General features: G+C 42.3%; 2 protein-coding genes across 3 annotated transcripts; one reads left to right on the forward strand and one right to left on the reverse strand.

Moving 5' to 3' along the window:
- Positions 1-6,439, reverse strand: ubxn6 (UBX domain protein 6; the record flags this gene model as incomplete). The annotated part of the gene is made up of 11 exons (XM_079220926.1): positions 1-228; positions 927-1,075; positions 1,177-1,307; positions 1,976-2,195; positions 2,313-2,397; positions 2,486-2,561; positions 2,993-3,090; positions 3,224-3,352; positions 3,480-3,538; positions 4,029-4,186; positions 6,354-6,439. The coding sequence occupies 11 exons, from the start codon at positions 6,437-6,439 to the stop codon at positions 103-105; spliced, it is 1,317 nt and encodes a 438-aa protein (XP_079077052.1). The 3' UTR covers positions 1-102.
- A 1,271-nt stretch (positions 6,440-7,710) lies between these two features.
- On the forward strand, positions 7,711-21,311 carry uap1 (UDP-N-acetylglucosamine pyrophosphorylase 1). Of its 2 annotated transcripts, XM_079221089.1 has the most exons (11): positions 7,711-7,723; positions 8,593-8,907; positions 10,564-10,768; positions 11,411-11,586; positions 11,707-11,879; positions 14,646-14,839; positions 15,727-15,867; positions 17,392-17,580; positions 18,296-18,337; positions 19,374-19,440; positions 20,594-21,311. In XM_079221089.1, exons 2-11 carry the CDS (start codon positions 8,625-8,627, stop codon positions 20,684-20,686), a joined length of 1,563 nt encoding a protein of 520 aa, XP_079077215.1. In that variant the 5' UTR covers positions 7,711-7,723; positions 8,593-8,624; the 3' UTR covers positions 20,687-21,311. The 2 variants fall into 2 exon arrangements, with proteins under 2 accessions (XP_079077215.1, XP_079077216.1); XM_079221090.1 differs by lacking the exon at positions 18,296-18,337.
- The last annotated feature ends 400 nt before the right edge of the window (positions 21,312-21,711 follow it).

The following is a 21,711-nucleotide window of genomic DNA, read 5'->3' on the forward strand; positions in this document are numbered from 1 at the left end:
AAAATAAACGTATCACTAGTCATTTGTGAGAGGAGGGGGAAATCCACCCCGGTAGTGGCAGAGGTGGGGGAGGGGTGGTGGAGGTTCATGGGCAGCGTCCGCTCAGCTCAGGGTCCGGATGGTTTCCAGCAGCTCCGGTTTGAGGAGGGCGGGGCTCTTCCCCCCCGCGGCCGCTACATCCGCCTGCACGGCCGGGTCCCAGGCAAACGTGAGCAGAGCGGCAGGGACCTGAAGGCGGACGGGGAAATAATACCAGATCGTGTAAAAGATGACACCGTATCGGGACTGCAACGCACCATCGTTTCAGTTACTGATGTATTCGGCTGGTTGCTTGTTTCCTGATTATAGCAATAAGAATAATGACAGACGTCTATCAGGAGTTACTGGAGCCAAAAGTTATTCAATACACAAGATTAGAGAATGAGAAAACAAATGTGTGGTGTTTTTATTATATATTTATATATAACATTTTGATGAAAATAAAAAAAATTGAGAAAAGTCATAAAAATAATACATTGTATTTGTAATGCACTTAAAAAATAAAATGTACTCAAGGCACTTTACATGGTAAAAAGAAAAACTAATATATATATACACACACACACACACACACCAGTGCATCTAGATTACAGTTTGTTTTTAAACACATATTCATATTTTATTTAATCGTAAGACTCGGCAGAGCCATTTATGCAGTTATATATATATATAAAAAATGCATAAATGGCTCATGTTATTTTTGTGATGTTTACTGGAAAACTCGTGGAATCATTCCCTTATTGGTTTCAGCCTGTCACTGATTTTGTTCGCAGTAGAATAACAGAGAATGTCACCAGTTTTACGATTAAATAAAATATGAATGTGTGAATAAAAACAAACTGTAATCTAGCTGCACTACTTCCTGTGGGCCTCCGGTTTCCACTCACCAAGTTACACTCTGCGAGAGCGACTTCCTCGGTCTCCTTCAGCTTCTGACTTCCAGGAGCGATGAGCTCAAAGGGCTGCCAGCCGTCCACCAACGACTCCCGGACAAACGCGAACAGCACGGGCAGCCGGTCCCACGCATAGAAGGTCCCTGGGGTGACACATCATCTCCACTGACTCACTTCCATTTCTATCAGGGCTCTCGACAAAACTTTTTCCTCTGCTTCGTTCGGTGGCATTGCTCTGAATTACCTTGGAGCAGACTTCCGTCGGGCAGTCGGATCCGGAGCAGAGTGTAGTTGTACTTCCTTCTCTCCCTCTGCTCCTCCTTCTCCCTCATGACTTTAGTGCGCAGCATGGCGTTCTTCTCCAGCAACTCGCTCCTGGGAAAAGCACAAAACAGATGCGGGTCGTTGAGTTCAAGTTCTCTAAAGGGATGATGGACAAACACCAGGAGAGATGACATGGCAACACCCAGGGAGCACATGAGTCTGCTTTGCATTCATGTGGTTGTTTCTCAACCGCCCAGCGATGCTTGTGCAAGATTTAATCGGCGTTGCGTAATCGCACGTTGACAAAGAGCATCGCTCAAATATGAAAATGCAGATAAAAGGAATCAAATGTTGAACTTTGCTCTACAGTCCTGGCATCAAGGCCATACTTACATGTAGTTTTACTGTTTAATTAGACGTGTAGCATAAAGACATTCGGGTCACACATAAAAAAGTGTTGCAATACACAATCTAGACATGTGAGTTACACAGTGCAACTGGAATGCACTTATTGTTTTGTTTCGTCAAGGTGGATAAATGTTTTAATTGTCTACAAATAAAAAGATACACCGATTGAAAGTAAGGGTGCAGTTTGGTAGAAAATGTAACTTATTTAATAGTCAATGTCTATGTCTTTAATAGTCAATGTCTATTATGAAAGTTAAGTTAAGAAAAGTTACAAAATGTTTTGTATTATAGTTCTCAGAAAGAAAACCGGAATCGGCAGGTCAGAAAACAAAGAACTCTCTGTGCAGCATCCATTCCAAAGGAGTCAGTACTTCTGCTGCTGCTCCTTCCTCAGCTCCTCCGCGCTCAGGTTGTAGAACTCTGGCGGCAGCTCGAAGCGCTGGCCGTTGGGAGAGGATCTGAACGCCTGAGGCTGTCGCTCCAGCTGAGCTCGGACCGGCTCTCCTCTCTGCAGACGGTCCCTCCTCTCCTTCATCAGCTCCAGGGCTTCGGGGCTGTACTCCAGCAAGATCAGGAACTCCTCGTCCTCCTCTGATCTCCAGCGAAGGCAAAGACAAATCAGTAACAACTCACGGGATGTAATGGAAAAAATGTAGTTTGCCAGGTAGATTTTTCTACTATTTTTTTTACTTGTTAGGATTACTTTACCTTGACCTTCTACAGGAAGCATGATGCTTGTGAAGTTCAGCGCCTCCAGGAACTCTCTACTGCCCTCCACACAACGAACTTTCTCCTAAAATACATAAACCAAATGGGAATGATATAAAAGAAATGACAAAAAAAATCAATCGGGATGAGGTCCACAGTACTGCGAGACTCACCTGGTACACCTTGTTGCTGAGTTTAATCTTCCTGTATTTCTCCTCTGTGGGATTCTTACATATATTATCAATATATCTATTGACAAAACAAGGAAATACACATGAAATGACGTTAGTGTTTAAAACATCAAACTAATGAGGACATTCCACTCTGTGACAACAGTAGAAGTCAAAAAGCTGAACTTAAAGCTACTACGAGGATCTTTTACTTTGTTCATTTTGGCGGCCCCTGTGGACAGTAGTGGTAGTGTTTCCCAGCGCCAGACTCCTTTTAGAAAACCTCTCATTTTACTGCAGCAGGGGTCTGACAGTCTGGTTCTCCCGCATCTCCCTACCCTCCAACGGGCCCAGCAATACGGCCTGGACCTCCAGTAGCGTGGACCTGATGGTCTCGTTTACTTGTGCAAGTCATGTAGAGGCATCCGTATTAAATTGAGAGTGTTTCAACCAGTTGAAAGTTCCTCACAGTAACTTTAAAGTCAGCATGACGACCAACCATTCTCTTACTTGCTTATGATTTCCACAGCAGCCTTCACCTTCTCTCTGTCTTTGTTAAACGTGTGCACCATCATGATGGAGGCCTCCACCGCGTCCTCCTCAAACCGCTGACAGTCAAAACAAGAGTACATCTTTTTCACCAACAAGACTCGGTGGAACAACATTCAGATTAAATTATTCATGCTGCAAACACGTTCCAATTTGAGCTAAAACAACAAGTCACAATATTTTCGGACATACCATTAAAATGGCCTCTTTTATGTGAACTTCCCTCTCACTCTTCGATAAAGTGGCTCCCGTTAGCGGACAGGTGAAATACACACCGGACACTGACAAGCGGGCGAGATCTTTCACTGGCACTTTGGATCCCTGGAGAAGAATTGTCATTTCACGAATACGGTCAGAGTAAATACTGATCACTGTGAGCCAAGTATCGTGTTAATGAAGTCATTTCAGAAACCTTGATTCAAAAGGAACAAATCACAGTCATCCGTACCTCTGCTGTCTCTTCCTTCTCTTGTTCCGCCAGTGCAGCCGCCTCCAGTTCTCTTTTAACTGCAAGCAGATACAGAAGAATCACGCTAAACGACAATATTTAAATCTGTAATCAAACACTTGTTCATCTAAGCGTTACCTCTGAAGACATCCAAAGACCATCAGAATATTAAAGAAACCCTCATTATTCAAAAATGTCAGTGATGTACCCCCTAACAGCGCAAAATCATTTTTGGTTGAAAAAAAGATGTAATACACAGTGCTGTGCCATCAGTGTCTGATTTAATATAGAATATATACAATTCTGTACACTTATATTGTATTGAATATTTATTAAATAACCATTTTTAAAAGGATTTTTGAATGAATGATCATTTTAATATATATATTTTTTAAATCTCACGTACCCCCTGGAGTGCCTCCATGTACCCCCATTTGAGAACCACTGCTCTACACTACAGCCTGGACCAATTGTGAGTTTATTCTATCAGTCAGAATAAATAGTTATCCATCATGTATCCATTGTTGGATCCGGGTCGTTTGGGCTCACCCTGGTTCCGGATGGCGTCCTGAGAGGTGTGGACCTTTGGCCGGGGGTGCTGCTCTATCCTGGCCAGGGCCGCGGCTCCAGCCCTCTGGGATCCTTCGGTGGGAGCATAGCGGTTGTGCTTGGCGCTGGAGCTGCTCTGCACCACCGCGGGCCTGGCACTACAGCGTCATGAGGACACAAAAGCAAAGTGAAGAGCGGTGTTCTGACACGTAAGAAGTGTCATTTGCTGGCGAAGTTTGGAGTTGAAAAGGAATTTGAACGCCTTGAAGAAATGGTTTGATATTAACAAGGTATCATTCAATTTAAGCCAATCAATAATCAAGTGAAGGTGATCATAAATGATTATATAACTGATTATAAAACATGTTGGAAACTACATATAAATAATTGAATAATAAAAGTGTCAAACAGATTACTGTTAGACATTTTTTCTCTACAGCCGCATTTATAGATACAGGTAAAATAATATTAAATATATAAAATGAACAATCGACAAAAAAAATAGAATAATATTAAATTAACTAATTAAACAATAGTACAAAGATCTAACCAAACAAACAACAGTATAACACAGTATTATATCTGTCAAATGGGTTGACTTGTGGAAAGGTTGTGACAAGGAATTAATACTGAATATACACTTAAAAAAAATGTGGTATGCTTATTATTGTCGTATTAAACAGTTAGTTAGTTCATTGTATGCATGTAGCTTAGAACTAGTACCGAGATATTATGATAAGTATATATTGTGAAAAAAAGGTGGGTTTAATAAACGTATAATATATGAATAATAAACAGGTTTTTTTTGTATATTCAGGGAAAAGCTTATGCCAGGGTGCTGGAAGGGAGGCTCCGACCGCTTGTCGAACCTCAGATTCAAGACGAGCAGTGCGGATTCCGTCCCGGTCGTGGAACAGTGGAACAGTGGACCAGCTCTTTACCCTCGCAAGACTACTGGAGGGGTCCTGGGAGTTTGCCCAACCAGTCTACATGTGCTTTGTGGACCTGGAGAAGGCTTTCGACCGGGTCCCTCGGGGGTTTTTGTGGGGGGTGCTGCGGGAGTATGGGGTGCCGGACCCGTTGGCACGGGCTATCCGGTCTCTGTACGCCTGCAGTAGCAGCTGTGTCCGTATCCCCGGTAGTAAGTCAGACACGTTCCCGGTTCCCACGTTCACCATGGCCTCCAAATCTGAGGCCATGGTGCTCTGCCGGAAACCGGTGGATTGCTCCCTCCAGGTGGGGACAAACTGCCTACCCCAAGCGAAGGAGTTCAAGTATCTCGGGGTCTTGTTCACGAGTGAGGGTAAGGTGGAGCGGGAGATCGACAGACGGATCGGTGCGGCTGCAGCAGTAAAACAGGCGCTGTACCGGTCCGTCTTGGTGAAGAGGAGCTGAGCTGGAAGGCAAAGCTCTCCATTTACTGGTCGGTCTATGTTCCAACCCTCACCTATGGTCACGAACTCTGGGTCGTGACCGAAAGAACGAGATCTCGGATACAAGCGGCCGAAATGAGCTTCCTCCGCAGGGTGGCCGGGCTCACCCTTAGAGATAGGGTAAGGAGCTCGGACATCAGGGGGGAGCTTGGAGTCGAGCCGCTGCTCCTTCGTGTCAAAATGAGTCACCTGGACGCCTCCCATTGGAGGTTTTCCAGGCACGCCCAACTGGTAGGAGACCCCGGGGAAGACCGAGGACACGCTGGAGGGATTATATCTCCCGGCTGGCCTTGGAAAGCCTCGGGATCCCCCAGAATGAGCTGGAAAGTGTTGCGGGTGAGAGAGAAGCCTGGGTCGGCCTGCTGAACCTGCTGCCACCGCGACCCGACCCCGGATAAGCGGCTGATAATGGATGGGTGGATGGGAAACAGGTTTTTAGGTCTAATAACACAAATAAAACAATCCCTTTAATTGAATTGTGTATTTCTAAGTGCCTTATTTTGGGGGAAATGTTAAAATAAGAACAGAAATAAATTACCACCAACTACTAGCAGCTAGCTAGCTAACAACTAGCTACTGCTTCACAACCCAGACCACAGTGACACAGCGGGTCTAGTTCTAGTCCGAAGTTATGAGCAATGAACTAAGAGCATTGGCTAAATAAGATTGTTTAGGGATTAACGGCTCGCCAACCTGAAATTAGACATCCGCCTCCCGCTGTGCGGAGTTATATAATCTAGTGGCGAACGGTTAAAACATTGAACGTTATTATAAAATAAAGAAAACTCCACTAATCTGCATCATTGAATAATAGTTACACAATAACCAGCAGCTAGCTCAGTGTTCAGCCGATAGACGGCTAGCTAAGAGGAAAGTTAAAATTGTTATTTACCTGCTGGCTTCTTCTGTTAGTTTTTTCCCAGGTCCCGCAGATTTAAACTTAACGTCTTTCTTAATGTCCTCGAAAAACTTCTTCATTTCCGTCAGCTGTCAGAGGGGAAATAAATAAATAATAATCCGATCTCAGAAACACAAATAGATGAAGAGCGACTAGCTAGTTGACGTTGGATTTTAGCTGGGACCAAAACAAAAATGTGTCAGCTGACAGAAAAAACTGCTTCCGCCTCATAAACTTCTTCTTTTGTGGTTTTCTTTTTTTCTAAACGGCGGTTGGTGCTTTAGCGCCACCTTCTGCTCCGGAGTGCGGATCGGTAGATCACATCCATTCATTATTTTTTTTGATTTATTTTTTTGTTTCAAATTGCTTTCGATATTTTTATAAATGTTTTTTGTGTGTTTCTTGTGAATGGTGCCTGCTTTTGCACTACTTTGTTGCGCTGCATGAATAACAAAGAGCAGTAATATAAAAGGTCCCGCGTGTTTACTGCCCTCCAGTGGCCACAGTGAGGCTCTGCAACATACATTTAAATCCAACGCAGACGTGACAACGTGCCTTAAAACTACACTGTTCTTGGTATTCATTAAAGTATTTATATGTTCAGATTCTGCAGCTGCGATAAAAAGCGTAAAAACAGGTTTAAATGTTTGTCATGATATTTGAATTTAGGTTTATTTGACTGGAATTCATAGCAGCTGGTAATACATGTTCACTTCTGTTAGATAAATGCACAAACAATTTGGTTGCATAACAAAATATAACGACATTATTTATTATGTATTGTGGGGGAGAACAAAAATCGCTCATTCATTTGGCAGGAAATATGGTCAAATATATAATATTAAAAAACATGTAAAAGTCAAAAGGGGTAAACGTGGGACATAGAGGGACATAATTGCTACTTTATACACCATTAAAAAAGATAAATGTGTGACTTGTAACTGTTTTTTTCTGACGGACAAGCGGTGATAGATTGAAGTTCAGTGGGGAGTAAGAAACGCAAGGTGCCCTTAATTGATATGTTAAGGGAGCAGGAGAGGAACGGGTCTGTTATAGTTACAAAGGGCTTTATTTTAATATTTAAACTACACAGATTAAATATCCATATTATAATGTATTCACACAGTCATCATACACTATTTGTCTTTGTAAACCGCCAATAAAACCAGAAAAATGTACAAGAAGCATCAGATTTACGAGGAGCACTTGAAAGTGTCATCGCTGCTGCTGCTTGTGCCACGTCAAACGTGACGTACCAGGAGGTGTAGTCCTGGTGGGAGGCGCCCTAAGAACCAGTACAATAAACCCCTCAACGACTGGCGGCATTAATGGTATTAAACCCCAACAGGAGCACCTGCGAAGAGGTAAGAAGAGTTTAACTTCCTAGTCACATTTTGTTTATCTTCTCTGTGTTCTTCCGGGCTGCGATAACCTTCTGGTGCAAGTGTCACTCGCTCGCGTGCTGCTCCCAGCGTCTCGCGACAGTGTGTGATGATACGTGTAGTTTGCATGGACACTACTAAATGCACCCGGCTCGCATACCTGCTGTGTTTCACCTCCTCTTTAAAGTTTAAACAATATTATGAATGCAGGTTTGCTTTAAAATGTCTCTTCTGTGATGCTGGCGGTGTTGGTGATTTCCTGGTCCAGCAAGCCGCTCGTTGTGGGTTCAAACAAGTATTAAAGTGGGAGTTATCTCAATCAAGACAGTCCCAGTACAAGATGTGAATGTCCTGATGGATGATGATGCACTGGTTGTTCTGGTTTTACAAGCAGGAGAATGTATAGTGGAAATACCGGGATCACGAGTCTCGAAATAAACTGCACCCTCCTAAAAATAGTTTCGATTAGACATCAAACTAAATGGGTTTTGTCATCTAATGGCCAGGTGGCAGGTGTGTGGGGAATGTACAGTACCAAATTCCTTTCATCATGACTAAAAGTATGCTTTTTTGTTTTGTTTTATTGCCTAAACACAATCAAATTTAGTCAAATATTAGAAGAATATTAGAAATATTAGAATCAGCCTTAAAAAAAAGAAAATATGTCATATGTGTGTAATTGTACAATGTTAACTCCTCTTTATCCCATTATAACCCCAGAAAATGAATACTATAATAATAATAATATCATAAATTCATATTACAATTAATATAGACATATATAATTTCCGGACCGTTGTTGTCCGGCACATAAGTAACCACTCGTCCCATTATTTGTATTTTTGTTCCAGCGTGGCAGAGTCAATCAGAAGCACTTTTCATCATGGACCCAAACACCAGCGGACTCGCCATGCGGTTGGCAGAAGCCGGCCAGTCTCACCTCCTGCAGTTCTGGGAAGAGCTGAGCCCCGAGGAGCAGGGCCACTTCACCCGTGACCTGCAGAAGATGGACTTCCAGGAGATCAACGGCTTCTTCGAGAAGGCCATGGAGGCGTCCAGCAGCAGCAAGCAGGAGAAGATGGACGCCCGCATGGAGCCGGTGCCCCGGGAGGTGCTGGGCAGCGTGACGCGGGACCGGGAGAGCCTGAAGGACTGGGAGGAAGCAGGTGAGACCGCCATCGAAACCGTTTCTGTCCCCAGAAAGTGTTTTACACCTTTATTTGACCAGTGTACGATATGTGATAAGGAAACGAAGATGATGCTTGTCACTGTTTTGTTTTATTGGATTTATTACAATGTCATACCAAGATAGTGGGGCGTGAGAGCAATTTGCATGTTGCCAGACTTGTAATACTTGCCTAGTTGTTCAATAACACTTTCCAAGGCAAGGCAGGCAGAGTAAATATTTCCAGCTGTCACACGGGGAAGACGAGGGATTAAAACATCTCATGGTGAACCAGATGCTTTGATGTTGAGACGCAAACCGCAGGCATTCTGGTAACGTGTGTTACATTTGAAATTAAAGTTTTTAATCAAGAAGTCCATGTCTGGTATCGTCAGAAACTCCCTCTTTGCTCTCGTTTGAGTCTCCCAAACAGTCTCCTGCGTGGGTTTGCAGTATGAGTAATTCAGCTTCTTGCGTTGTTCATTGTACTTTTTGCGCAATCTGGCTCTGCAGTGAGGGTCTGGCCGCTCGGCGAGGTTTTTCCTGGGGGAGGATGACAGCCGAGCACATCTGCTCCTGATTTGGGTCTGACGTAAATGGAGTTGCTGCTTGACCCTCATTCATGAGGTCACCCTGCTCCGTTAGGACCAAATCTGCGTGCAGGGCGTGGCTGCTGTGTGTGTGTGTGTGTGTGTGTGTGTGTGTGTGTGTGTGTTTATGTGTGTTGGTTTCGGAGGGTAGTCAAAGTCTAGCAGGCCCGCCCAGTTTTCTGCCCTAGACCTTGTCTTTTGGCACTCGTAAGATGAGACCGTATTGCACATCAAGTCACGTAGCAGCAGTCTATATAAGACATGCTGGACCCATCATAAAGAGAATGAGCCAACAACAATAAAGACCATGAAGCACTCGTGCAGAATCATTAGATTCTAATTTATTATGTCGCCAAAGTCCTGTAGGAATAGCCATAAAATGTTGAGCGACGGCTGAATTAATTGTATTTATCCATTTATCAGTGTTGTTTTGGTTTAGGTTATTATTGTTTATCTAAGATGTCCTTACATGGGCAATAAGAATGCCCTATGGCCATTATTAGAGATTAGATAGTGTGCTAGTGTGCTGAGATTGTGTATCATGTCAGCCTAGATATGTTTCACTATCTTAAATAAACTTTTTAGTAGGGGAACTAACGATTACTTTTATTATCAACGAGTCTTTGGATTAATTTCACGAATAATAGATTAGCTGTTTGGTCTATAAAATGTCAGAACGTGGTCCTCAGATGTTATGTTTTGTCCACAACTCAAATATATAAATGTTATTGTCACAGAGGAGTAAAGAAACCAGACACATTCAATTAATTTCATATACACTGCACATACGTTGCATTTTTGCACTTTCTTTATGGTTTAATTTCCTGAATGAATACACTCTTCAGTTTTGTTGTATATATTGAGTATATTTCACTTTGTGTGTGTCTTCTATGTAAGTTGCTGCTACTGTGACAAACTAATTTCGCTTTGGTGATGAATAAAGTATACATCTATCTATCTATTCAAGAAGTTTGAAACAGAGAATTCCCTTTTTTATTAACAAATTAGTTTGCAATGAATTAATTTGTTGCCAATTATTTATGGGACACGTTTTCTTGCTCCGTCAGGTCTCCGCTGCATCTCTCAGAGCAAAGTGGCCGTCCTGCTGCTGGCCGGCGGCCAGGGAACCAGACTGGGAGTCTCTTACCCCAAAGGCATGTACGACGTGGGGCTGCCGTCCCACAAAACCCTCTTTCAGATCCAGGCCGAACGCATTTTGAAACTTCAACAGCTGGCTGAGCAGAAGCACAAAATCAAGTGCTGTGTTCCCTGGTAAGACGTCCCGCTCTGCTCCGGGGAGAGATGACCGAGGCGGTTTAGTTGAATTGCGGCTTTATTTGAAGAAGAGAAAAAAGGATTTAAGTGACTAAATACTGTCGTTTCTTTTCATGAATAGAGCTGCAACCATTTTGTCCTCGTTGTGTTTGCGTGATGATTAACTTTTGGTTGAATAACTCCGGGGAGGGAAGTTGCATTGCTTGGAAAAGGATTATCTCCCCGTGGAGCGGATCAAAGGACAGTTTGAAAGTTTAAAAGATGGAGATAACAGGAGGGCAGTGGAGTGCATAAAGTCGACACGACGCCGTCGTTAGGGTTTAACGGTCTGGAAATGGTGTTATGACATCATCCTCAGCAGGTCTGACTCTGTGAAAAAGAAAAGAGAAAAGTTGTAAAATGTTTATTGTCCATCATATACTTAAACGTTATATGTCTTTGACTTGAGGTGACAGCAGTTTTGTTGTTGGTTTCGTTTTTGTGAACAGGTACTGACATTTTCTACAGCATTTCAAAGGTTAAAAAGATAATTTGTATTTACTTGAAGGGGTCTTCCTGAGCACTATCACCCCAAATCCCTCAGCTACCTGTTCACACTATAGAGAGAAACAAGTAAACACCCTCCTGTGTTGCCTTCAGGTACATCATGACCAGCGGCAGGACGATGGCGTCCACCAAGGACTACTTCTCGAGAAACAACAATTTTGGCTTGGACAAGAACAACATCATCTTCTTCCAGCAGGGCATGCTCCCGGCCATGGACTACAAAGGCAAGGTCATCCTGGAGAGCAAGGGGAAGCTCTCCATGGCCCCTGGTAAGCCGGCTCCAGGATTTGTGACTTCACAGCAGTGTGTTTTTATTGTTGGCCCCGTGGAGGGTTGTGTGTTTCAAACCCTGTTGTGTCTCTGTGTGTGTGTGTGTGTGTGTGTTTCAGACGGGAACGGGGGTCTCTACCGGGCTCTGGGGAACCAGGGCATCACGGACGACATGCAGCGGCGGGGAATCGAATTCATCCACGTGTACTGCGTGGATAACATCCTGGTCAAAGTGGCGGACCCCTCCTTTATTGGTTTCTGCGTGAAGAAGGGAGCGGACTGTGGAGCTAAGGTGGGTCAGGTCACAGGTTTCCCCGTCCTCTTTACTGCTTTATTTAACTTTTCCATCGATTTTAGACAACTTGCAGAGTTGAGCTGACATTGTAATTATATATGAGCGCACTATGCAACACATCATCAACCTACCAACCATCCATTAATCAAGGAAGCAAGTACTAGCCAATCAGAGGCAGAGTAGGGCGGGTCTTAGCGGAATGTTGGTATGTCAAAAAATGTATGAGGTACTTATACACAGTCAGTGTATTTACCTACAGACTGAAGTGCCAGTACAGGAGCAAAGTAACGTACTGCTATGGGCGGGGACATATTTTAGACACCTTAAAAGTGTCTTAAGTCACCTTAAAACTTTCACTGCTTTACGTTGCCGTCAGACAGCCCTTTTTAGACGGGGATTTTTATGTTTTATATCAATCTCTACTCTCTTCAAAGCCACGAGACTTCCTTAACAGAAACAGTCATTTTACCTTCAGCAACTCCTGTGTTCTGCCGGGTAAAATGAGAGTTTTTTTGGTGTCTAAAAAAGGTTTTGCTGCATACAACCCCACTGCAAAATACCCAAACTCACCCAAATATTCATTTTGGTGCTAATTAGGTGTGAAACATTCCACCTTTTTCTTTTTAAAGACATCAAATAATGATGTTGTCTAAAGTGTCACCCTTCTGTAGGTTTAATTTTGTAATAACGATGGCCTTTGGGTTTGTTCTACTTACTTTCTTTCATGCCAGATGCTGCATTTTAAGAGGATAAAGATTAACAGAGGTTGACACCGCAGAAGCAGGTTATGAGTTTATATATTCCCTGTTATAAAGACACAAGAACCCTGAATATTGTTCACCTGCAACACTGATAAGCTCGGTTACCTTTTTACCTGAGCAGGAAGTAATAATAATATCATAAGAAAGCATGCACACGGACTATAACGGATCAAATAGGGCTGTACAAATATTGATGTGCGTAATAAGCTGGCAGCATTGACGCCTTTTAAAAAAATAAAATACTATATTCAATGTGATCCAGTCTGATCAGTCAGTCTAGATGTTTTAAATTCCAGTGGTTCCTTAGTTTAAGTATCTCAGATGTCGGGTGTGAGCCGTGAATTAAACAGTCAGCTGCGCCTTCCTCGACTCGCCACTTGGTGGCGGTGTCGTCCACTTTGTCTTCTTGAGCAATAAATTCATGACGACTTTCGAGGAAATGTGAGGGTTGAGCCCAGTATCTTTTCTTACATTTTCATCGTGGTCTCAGATGGCATGAGAGCGATGAGGAGAAAGTCACTTTGTCTTTTTTCTCTGGACAGAGTGTACTTTTACTTTTTGGAAAGGGGAAAAAAAAGCTTTTCAGAGTACAAAGGTTGAAATGGAAACTTTTTTCCCTCCACTAGTGGATGAACCATATTCAACTTTTATTCCACCCCCTACTTAGTTTGGCTTGTAATATGTGTACACGCTGTACAACTCACTGTACGAGGAATACATAGTTGGGATGCACCTCGCAGAGCAGGTCCATCAGTCAGAGATGCCTTCAGGAAGAAAAAGATCCACTGCAAAGTCCTGTACTTAATTAAGTAATCAAGAAAGATGATGTACATTACAGTGTGGATACCTGAAATCCAAACATAATAGATGAGACACAATACACGTCACTAAAAGCACTGTATTAGCAGTGAAATCTACAGTATATACACTTTATTTGTGTCATACTGTGTATATTTCCCAGCTAAAACAGGATAGATTTAAATGCTTAACGTCTATAACTTCAGACGGTCCAGACTCTGCTCCTGTTGGGCTTCATGAGTCGTGCGGTGGAGCCGAGACGGAGGGATCCGATCAGAGCGGAGTCCCACCCTCCGTCACAAATGACTGCCGTTCATGTGGCTTCCCCTCCACTTCCCCTCCTCTTCCCCTCACTCCACCCGTCCACCAACCCCTCATCAGGACTCCACTCTGTCATTAGCAACCAGCAGATGGGGAGAGGGTTGTTTTTTGGGGGGTTTTGTTCATTCAGTGCAGACTTTAACTTGCTGGCTGTATGAAAAGAAAGAAAAGAAAAAGCACACACTTTTAAGAGTTTAGTTTTTGAGTCTTAAACTTACCTAAATCATTGACTTAATATTTTCCTATCACCGCTGAACCTTTTTATTTGAAGAAACAATGCCACAAGTCCCATGTTAATACATTATTGTTCTTCGTGATCCATTTTTACACCATCGTTTGCTGTTTGGCCTTTAGCTTATAACGCAGCTATTTTGTACGTATCATCTGCCGCTGTTACAGAAAATATGAAGAAAGGGGACATTTTTTTTTTGTATTGTTTTGTGTATTTATTAAAAAAATACATGCTAGATTGTGTCTTAACCTGCGGATTTCTTTCTTTTTTTAGCATAATGCTGGGAATTAAAGGCCAGGTTGATAATTTAGAGAAACTAGCAAGAGTTCACTCGATAACATTTTTTTTAAAAAGAACCAACAAGGCTGAAGAATAAATCTAACAAGAATGTTGTGAAGTCGGCATCACTGACAGTCCCTTCAGGCCCCCTCCAAAGCCACGCCCACAAAATGATCACTATAAATCATTAAAAAAAAAACATGGCTGCTGTTGGGACTCACAGCTGTCAAGATCACAGCTCCACCGAGACAGCCGGCGCGTTTGATTCACTGAATTTCACCAAAAAATATAAAGAAAATGTTTGAAGATTATTACCAACCCTGCCTTTTTAAAGATGACATATGTTAATATTGTATTTGTCGTCGTTTCTAGGTGGTGGAGAAGACCAACCCGACGGAGGCGGTGGGCGTGGTCTGCAAGGTGGACGGGCTCTACCAGGTGGTGGAGTACAGCGAGATCACCCTGGCAACCGCTGAGAAGCGCAGCGCCGACGGCCGCCTGGCGTTCAACTCGGGAAACGTGGCGAACCATTTCTTCAGCTTCTCCTTCCTCAGAGACATCGTCCAGTAAGACGCAGCTCTCGCTTTATTAGCCTGTTTGTTCTGTCAATATTAGGGTTTTAAGTCGTTAGTTAGTTTTTTGCAGCAAGAACAGTAGCACATGTACTTATTATTATTATTATTATTATTATTATTATTATTATTATGTCATTTATTATGACCCTGATTGTTATTATTATCACCACTACTATTAGCATAATTATTTTATTACTTTGATTATGATGATTTGTATTATTTTATTTATTATGTTCATGGTCAGGATTATTAGTATTATTATCACCACTATTATTAGGAGTATTTTATTATTACTGTGACTATTATGATGATTTGTATTATTATTGTATTTATTATGGTCATGATTATTATTATTATTAAGAGTATTTTATTATTACTGTGATTATGATGATGATTTGTATTATTATTATTTTATTTATTATGTTCATGGTCATGATTATTAGTTTTTGTATTATTATCACCACTATTATTAGACATTCTTTATTATTACTGTGACTATTATAATGATTTGTATTTATTATGGTCATGATTATTATTATTATTATTATTATTATTATTATTATCACCGCTATTATTTGGAGTATTTTTTTATTACTGTGATTATGATGATGATTTGTATTATTATTATTGTCTTATTTATTATGTTCATGGTCATGATTATTAGTATTATTATTATCACTGTTAATGGACTGTTATTCCATTGTCATCACTGTTATCACTGTTATTAGGAGTATTTGTGTGATGGTTACTATGATTATAATGCTTATTATCATTATTATAATCACCACTATTATTATTATTATTATTATTATTATTATTATTATTATTAGTAGTAAATGTGCCGCATTGATCAGCTTCATTATCTGATTGCACATCAGGAAGTACGAGCCGGAGCTGCAGCACCACGTGGCCCAGAAGAAGATCCCATATGTGGACACGAAGGGTCAACTCGTCAAACCAGACAAGCCAAATGGGATTAAAATGGAAAAGTTCGTCTTTGACATCTTCCAGTTCGCCAAGTGAGTAGAAGTGTGTGCGTGTGTGCGTGTGTGTGTGTGTGTGTGTGTGTGCGTGTGACGACATCAGCCGGCAGCCTCTCTCCTCAAACTGAAGGGCCGTAGCCCTTTAAGCCCTAACCCCTACTCCTATTTATTGTTTGAGTTGTGTTTAGAGGTTGTACATGGGGATTATATATTATTGTCGCCCTGATTTTTATGTTTAATTTGATACCTAACATGTTTATTTATACCACGTTTTTTCCTTGATTTGTACCTTGTGACCTGATATCAAAGGGGATTCACAGAGTTAAAGTCCTGAGACTACAATGATTATCTTATGCTCCTTTTGAGGTGGCTCAATGTTCTTCTGGCAGGCCTCCGGGTCTCTGGGTAGGACTGGTTCTCGATCCTCCGTGCATGAACCAACCCCCATTTATTTCCAGTCCCTGTCCACCCGCCCCAGTCCTGCCTTTTGCTCCGAGGTCCGATCCAGCAGACCGAGCCTGCCAAGCTCTCTGCAGGAAGATGTTTATGAGCCGTTCGCTCGGTCCGGCTCCTCCTGCAGGTCACATGACCTCAGCTCTGAGTCACGGCCCTACTAATAGAACTATACATCTAATGAGAGGATTCCCGTAACCATGGACTGATGGGAAAACGCGACCAGCTTCCTTTTTCGAGGTTTAATCATCATATTTCAAAGTAAAAAGGATGAGACTACAGACTGGCAGACCGGCAGCTTTAGCAGAATCCAGATGTGCTGAATCACTTTGTCAGTTTTCGTTTCTTTTCCCGGGTCTTTGTCAGTACGGAGGATCTCATAGTGTGTGTCTGTATATTATGTATGGTTGCTGTGCACCTGCCAACGTAATTCATAATAATGCTAATTATATCTGCTCCTTCTATTTAAAGCAGCATATTAGTTTGGATCGAGCTCCCGGTAACAGCGCCGGTCTGTGAGGTTATTTTTTTTATTTATTTTTTTTGGCATCGCGGCCACACTCGCATGAAACACACTGACTCACTTTCTTTCCCCAAAATACTCAATCATTACAAAAAAGAACGGCTGTAAATCAAAGGACACAGTTTCTAGTGTGTCACTAATGCCCTAAAATGACTGTAAAAATGATGTACGACCAGAATTTCATCCATTCGGAGATTCTGAAAAAAACGTTTTAGCCGTTTGTGCCGAGTGTCCAACTGTAATAGGAATGAATGGAGCGCCATCTTGGAATGCAGTATCCAGTTTTATTTTTGAATACATCCGTTTCTGATTAATTTCCTCCATATTGACTCATCGTTTCAGCTTAAAATGGGGCTGAACAATTGTGAAAAAAAGAATAATTTGCATTTGTTTTGACTGAGTGATTATTTGCAGGGATCTGTACCAAACAAAGACGTTTTCTTGAGAAATATTTCATATTTAATTTTAATTTAAAATGGTATTTTGACGCACGCTTTGTCTCTGAAGGCAAATGCAGGATAACCACGGTGCTGGAAGGATCATCTTTAGTGTTTCGGTTAAATCCCGCTTGTCCCCCCCCTCAGGACTTTTGTTGTGTACGAGGTGCTGCGGGAGGACGAGTTCAACCCGCTGAAGAACGCCGACAGCCAGGACGCGAAGGACACGCCCACCACAGCCAGACACGCCCTCATGTCCCTGCACCACCGCTGGGTGCTCAACGCCGGGGGCCACTTCATCGACGAGAACGGCCGACACGTGCCCGCCATACCCAGGTGACCCCGACCGGCCGGCCCGCCCAAAAAAAACAACACGGCCCCGTGCACGTCACGCCACTTTACAAGACACACACACTAACGTTGCACGGTATATTAATACTAAAAAGGTATCCGTACGTTTAAAAACGATACGATTTTTTCATATTTTTAGTATCGATACTTTATTAAAATAGCGTGCTCCCTGTCATGCTGCCTGCATGCATTGACTGCAAGGAGGCGGGGCTTAAGGCGGCGGGCCTACATAGCCATGTATAATCAATGCTATGATGGCACCATGTAGTTCATTAATATCTTGCTGTAGGCTAATACTAATATTAATGCCATTTGTTAATTGTTTAAAAAGCTGGTGAAAAAGGGAACCAGATGTTTTATTTATTACTATTACAGATAAATATAGCAGTATCATATCGTATTTGTGGTATCGTATCGAATTCTGACATCGTAAGTATCGGGTATCGTGATATTTATTGCAGGTATCGTATCGAAGTCATAATTTGGGTATCGTGACAACCCTAACACACACATCTCCGTGGTCACTTCCACCTTCCCAACACTCCCCACACTTTGTGTACAAACTATATGCATTGGCTTTTGTTTGTTTGTTTGTTTGTTTGTTTGTGTTATATCCATCATATTCCTTCCGCCTCACACTCTCACTTCCCCTCCCCTCATGTTTGGTCTTGCTCCCGTGTGTCCCGTGAAATGTTTCCAGAGACGGAGCAGCGGACAGTTTCACAGATGATGGCAACAGAACGTAATTATTATCCCCCTGCAGTACTGAGTGCATGGTGATGGGGTTTTGGCTTTCTTCTCCGCTCGCTCAGATGTGTTAACACGATATAATCCTTCTGATCCCCTTTCCTTCATTACCACTGCGGAGAGGATTCCGCGTGGACGCATCACGCCAGGCTGGCCGCCATTTTTTTTTCTTGTCTCTTTAGAGCCAGTTGTGATGAAGGAAACAACAGCGAGGATCAGTTTTAGACAACCGGTCAGATGCTGCACCGTCATAATGACCTGCTGACGGATAATTTTCCCCTACGGATTGTTGCTACTAATACACTTAATGTATTGCATGCTGGGTAATGGGCACCGCTCTGGCAAACAGTGGCGTCTCTGCAATAGATGATGGAGCTGCTGATTTGTGTGCAAAATCGTGACGACAAGCCGAGCCGCTCATCGCTTGCTAGTCAGCCTTTGAGTTTAAATCCACCTGCTTTTTTTTTTTCAAGACATAATAATAATAAATGAGCATGTGCTTCAATAACATTCATGGCAGCAATGAATGTTATTCTGGCTCTTTTTCTTAAAGGGTGTGCTTTTCTCCCCCCTCAATCATTCAGCTTCTCCTTTCCTTATTCTAATGATACAGGGCGGCTGCTCAGAAAACATCTGGAGCACCTGATGATTAGCGATCGTCTAGAAATAAACGCGTTGAGTGACGGCAATGTGGAGGCAAGTTTACCCCCGGGTTTCTGTTTGGAAGCACCGGGAGGTGATGCAACCACATTACCTGTCATTCATGTGTTTATCTTCCAGGGGAAGTCTGTTACGGGTCATGGGGCTAATCACTGGTCATGTTTGGGAATGATGGAGCTCTAATCCTCTGCCTTTTGAACTCTAATCACAAGCCGGCCGCAGTAGAAGAACAGCTGTGTCAAGGACGTCCAGCTGCTTCCCTCCGTGCTTTTCTTGAGACAATCACTCACTCTGTTTCTCTTCTTCTTCTTCTTCTTCTTCTTCTTCTTCTTCTTCTGATCCTCCCTGACTTCGTTCCTTTCCCAATGCAGCCTGAAGGACGGAACAGACCTGCCAATCAAATGTGAGATCTCCCCGCTGGTGTCCTACGGGGGAGAGGTAAGGAGGCGGGGCCTAAATGGAAACTCCAGATGTTGTTCTGTTTCTGCTGTCGTTACCTGAAATGAGTTGTCGTCTTTTTAAAATGTGTTCTTGAGGGAGGTGATAGGAAACATCTACGTCGGATTCGTGACAGAATTGTTCGCACCTGTGTTCTTGCAATGTTGAATCTCGTAAATAAAAGATCCAGTCGATCCAAGTTAGCTACAAAACGCTCCGCCAGGCCACATAAAAGTGGTAGTATTACCATACTATTTAGTATTCCAGGAAAAAAAGACCAAATATGTCAAATGCATGTCAAAAAACCGATTAAAAAAAACCCAGAATGCCCTACCTGGGACCTGCATGTGGTCACGTTGTGCAGACTGCAAGCCAGCATTCTGTTCTGACCCACAATCCTCTGCGTCACGTCGACTTCGGCTGCAGTTTGTGCTAAAAAAGTAAAAAGCAAAACATTTTGGAAGCAGCCGATGTCAAGAATGAAGAGTCTAACCTAAAGAAGGTGGAGCACCGGACTCCAGATGTATTAAAACCAAAAGGTGGAGGTACTTCTGAAGGAAGTGACAGCAAACGAGCCACCATTTTATGTAGCGTCAGTAGTGGATGTAAAATAAGAAATAAATGCTTGGGACGCTGGTATTCGTTACTACTAATGAATTAAATAAATAAATAAAAATGGTTCGATCTCAAATCTTTAACAATAATAATGAGATGAATAATACAAATATTATTGTGATTAATATCCTTTCTTTCAATAATTGTATTTTAAGTTTATACAAGTTACACATTACCTCAAACTAGACAACAAATAAATAAAAAATTATGCATATCAGCATAACAACCGACTATATGAACAATCAGACCAGGACAAAGAACACGGACATAAATCAGACTTCAATTATCCATAAATCATCATCATCCTCCATATTGAACCCACTATACCAATTTCATTTATCTTAATTCTTACCACCATTTTATTTTCAATTTAACTCGAGGGTAATATCCTATGATGTTACACAACTGTAGAATTGAAGAAAACACAAGATATTTATTATTATCAGCACTCCTAAAATGAGGAAAAACGTCGGCGAATGTGAGAATCTTCTTTAGGCCGCTTGGTGACTGTCCTGATGGCGTCGCTCCCTCCTTCCAGGGCCTGGAGGAGCTGGTGAGGGGCCGAGAGTTCCATCCCACCCTGATGATCGACGAGAGCGGCGTCCACGAGCTGGTGAAGAACGGCGTGTAGACGATGAAGGCGAGAGACGAGGACGGGCGACCCAAAGACCAACCTCGCCCTTCTTCTTGTCTCAACATTTATTTTTTTTTGCTGGGGAGAAACTGTGATGTCATCACTGTGCAATAATAATAATAATAATAACAAATGTTCGCGCCCACGTGTTCTTTGAAAGAGGTCGCCGGATGAAGTTTACTTTTTCAGAGCCATGTTTTTCTCTGCTTTTGACACGTATGACGTCATACTTGGTTCATGTTTGTTTCGAAGAGCACTTGAACGCAGCGTGAGATGAAGGACGGAAAAACTCGCTGTCACACCGACTGGATGAAGCAGTCTTTCAGGCGCATCTATTTATTTTTGCTTATGAGACTTATTTTTATATGTACCGATGGATGCTCTATTGGTGGAAACGACCATCTACTCGTTTTACCTGGTGATTTTTATACGACATAGGACTGGGATGATCGGAAAGATGTTTCTTACTAGCATGTAATCGAGGTACATGGTACGGGGCTGTGGGGGGGTATTTATAATATCTGCATCTTTTATGCTTGTAATCATTGTAGATGAGATATTATTCAGCTTTAAGAGATTATATGATTTCTATCATCTTTATTAAAGAAATGTTCTAATTGGAAAACCTACTGAGTGTGTTGTCTCTCTCTGTGTGTGTGTGTGTGTGTGTGTGTGTGTGTGTGTGTGTGTGTGTGTGTGTGTGTGTGCATACAGACTACATATTTGCTTCATGGCGTCTTAAAAACATTGCCTTCAGAAATAAGTATCAACTTGTTTTCTCATATCATGTGTCAGCGTGTGAGTTAAACTGCGTCTGCAGGCTGTGTTTTCTGCTTTATTATCAGACTCCTTTTCTTTCAGACTCGTCACTGCATTATGGTGTGAAGTAGCTCATTCGACGGCCTCCTCCTTGTATGCATGTGCATGTTTGTACATATTTCATATACAGGTAGTGAAAAGTTGCACTACAAAGATCTTCAGCTCCTCAGCGACTCACGCTTTTCATGGATCTGGTTTGACGA

This window comes from Taurulus bubalis, assembly GCF_910589615.1.
Source record: "Taurulus bubalis genome assembly, chromosome: 7".
In the NCBI taxonomy this organism is placed as follows: Eukaryota; Metazoa; Chordata; class Actinopteri; order Perciformes; family Cottidae; genus Taurulus; species Taurulus bubalis.

Bases quoted from the DNA above. Each gene is read 5' to 3' on its own strand.
- uap1 (XM_079221089.1), top strand. From the start codon at position 8,625: ATGGACCCAAACACCAGCGGACTCGCCATGCGGTTGGCAGAAGCCGGC. The intron at 8,908-10,563 runs GTGAGACCGCCA...TTGCTCCGTCAG, and splicing joins GAAGGACTGGGAGGAAGCAG to GTCTCCGCTGCATCTCTCAG. The intron at 10,769-11,410 runs GTAAGACGTCCC...TGTTGCCTTCAG, and splicing joins ATCAAGTGCTGTGTTCCCTG to GTACATCATGACCAGCGGCA.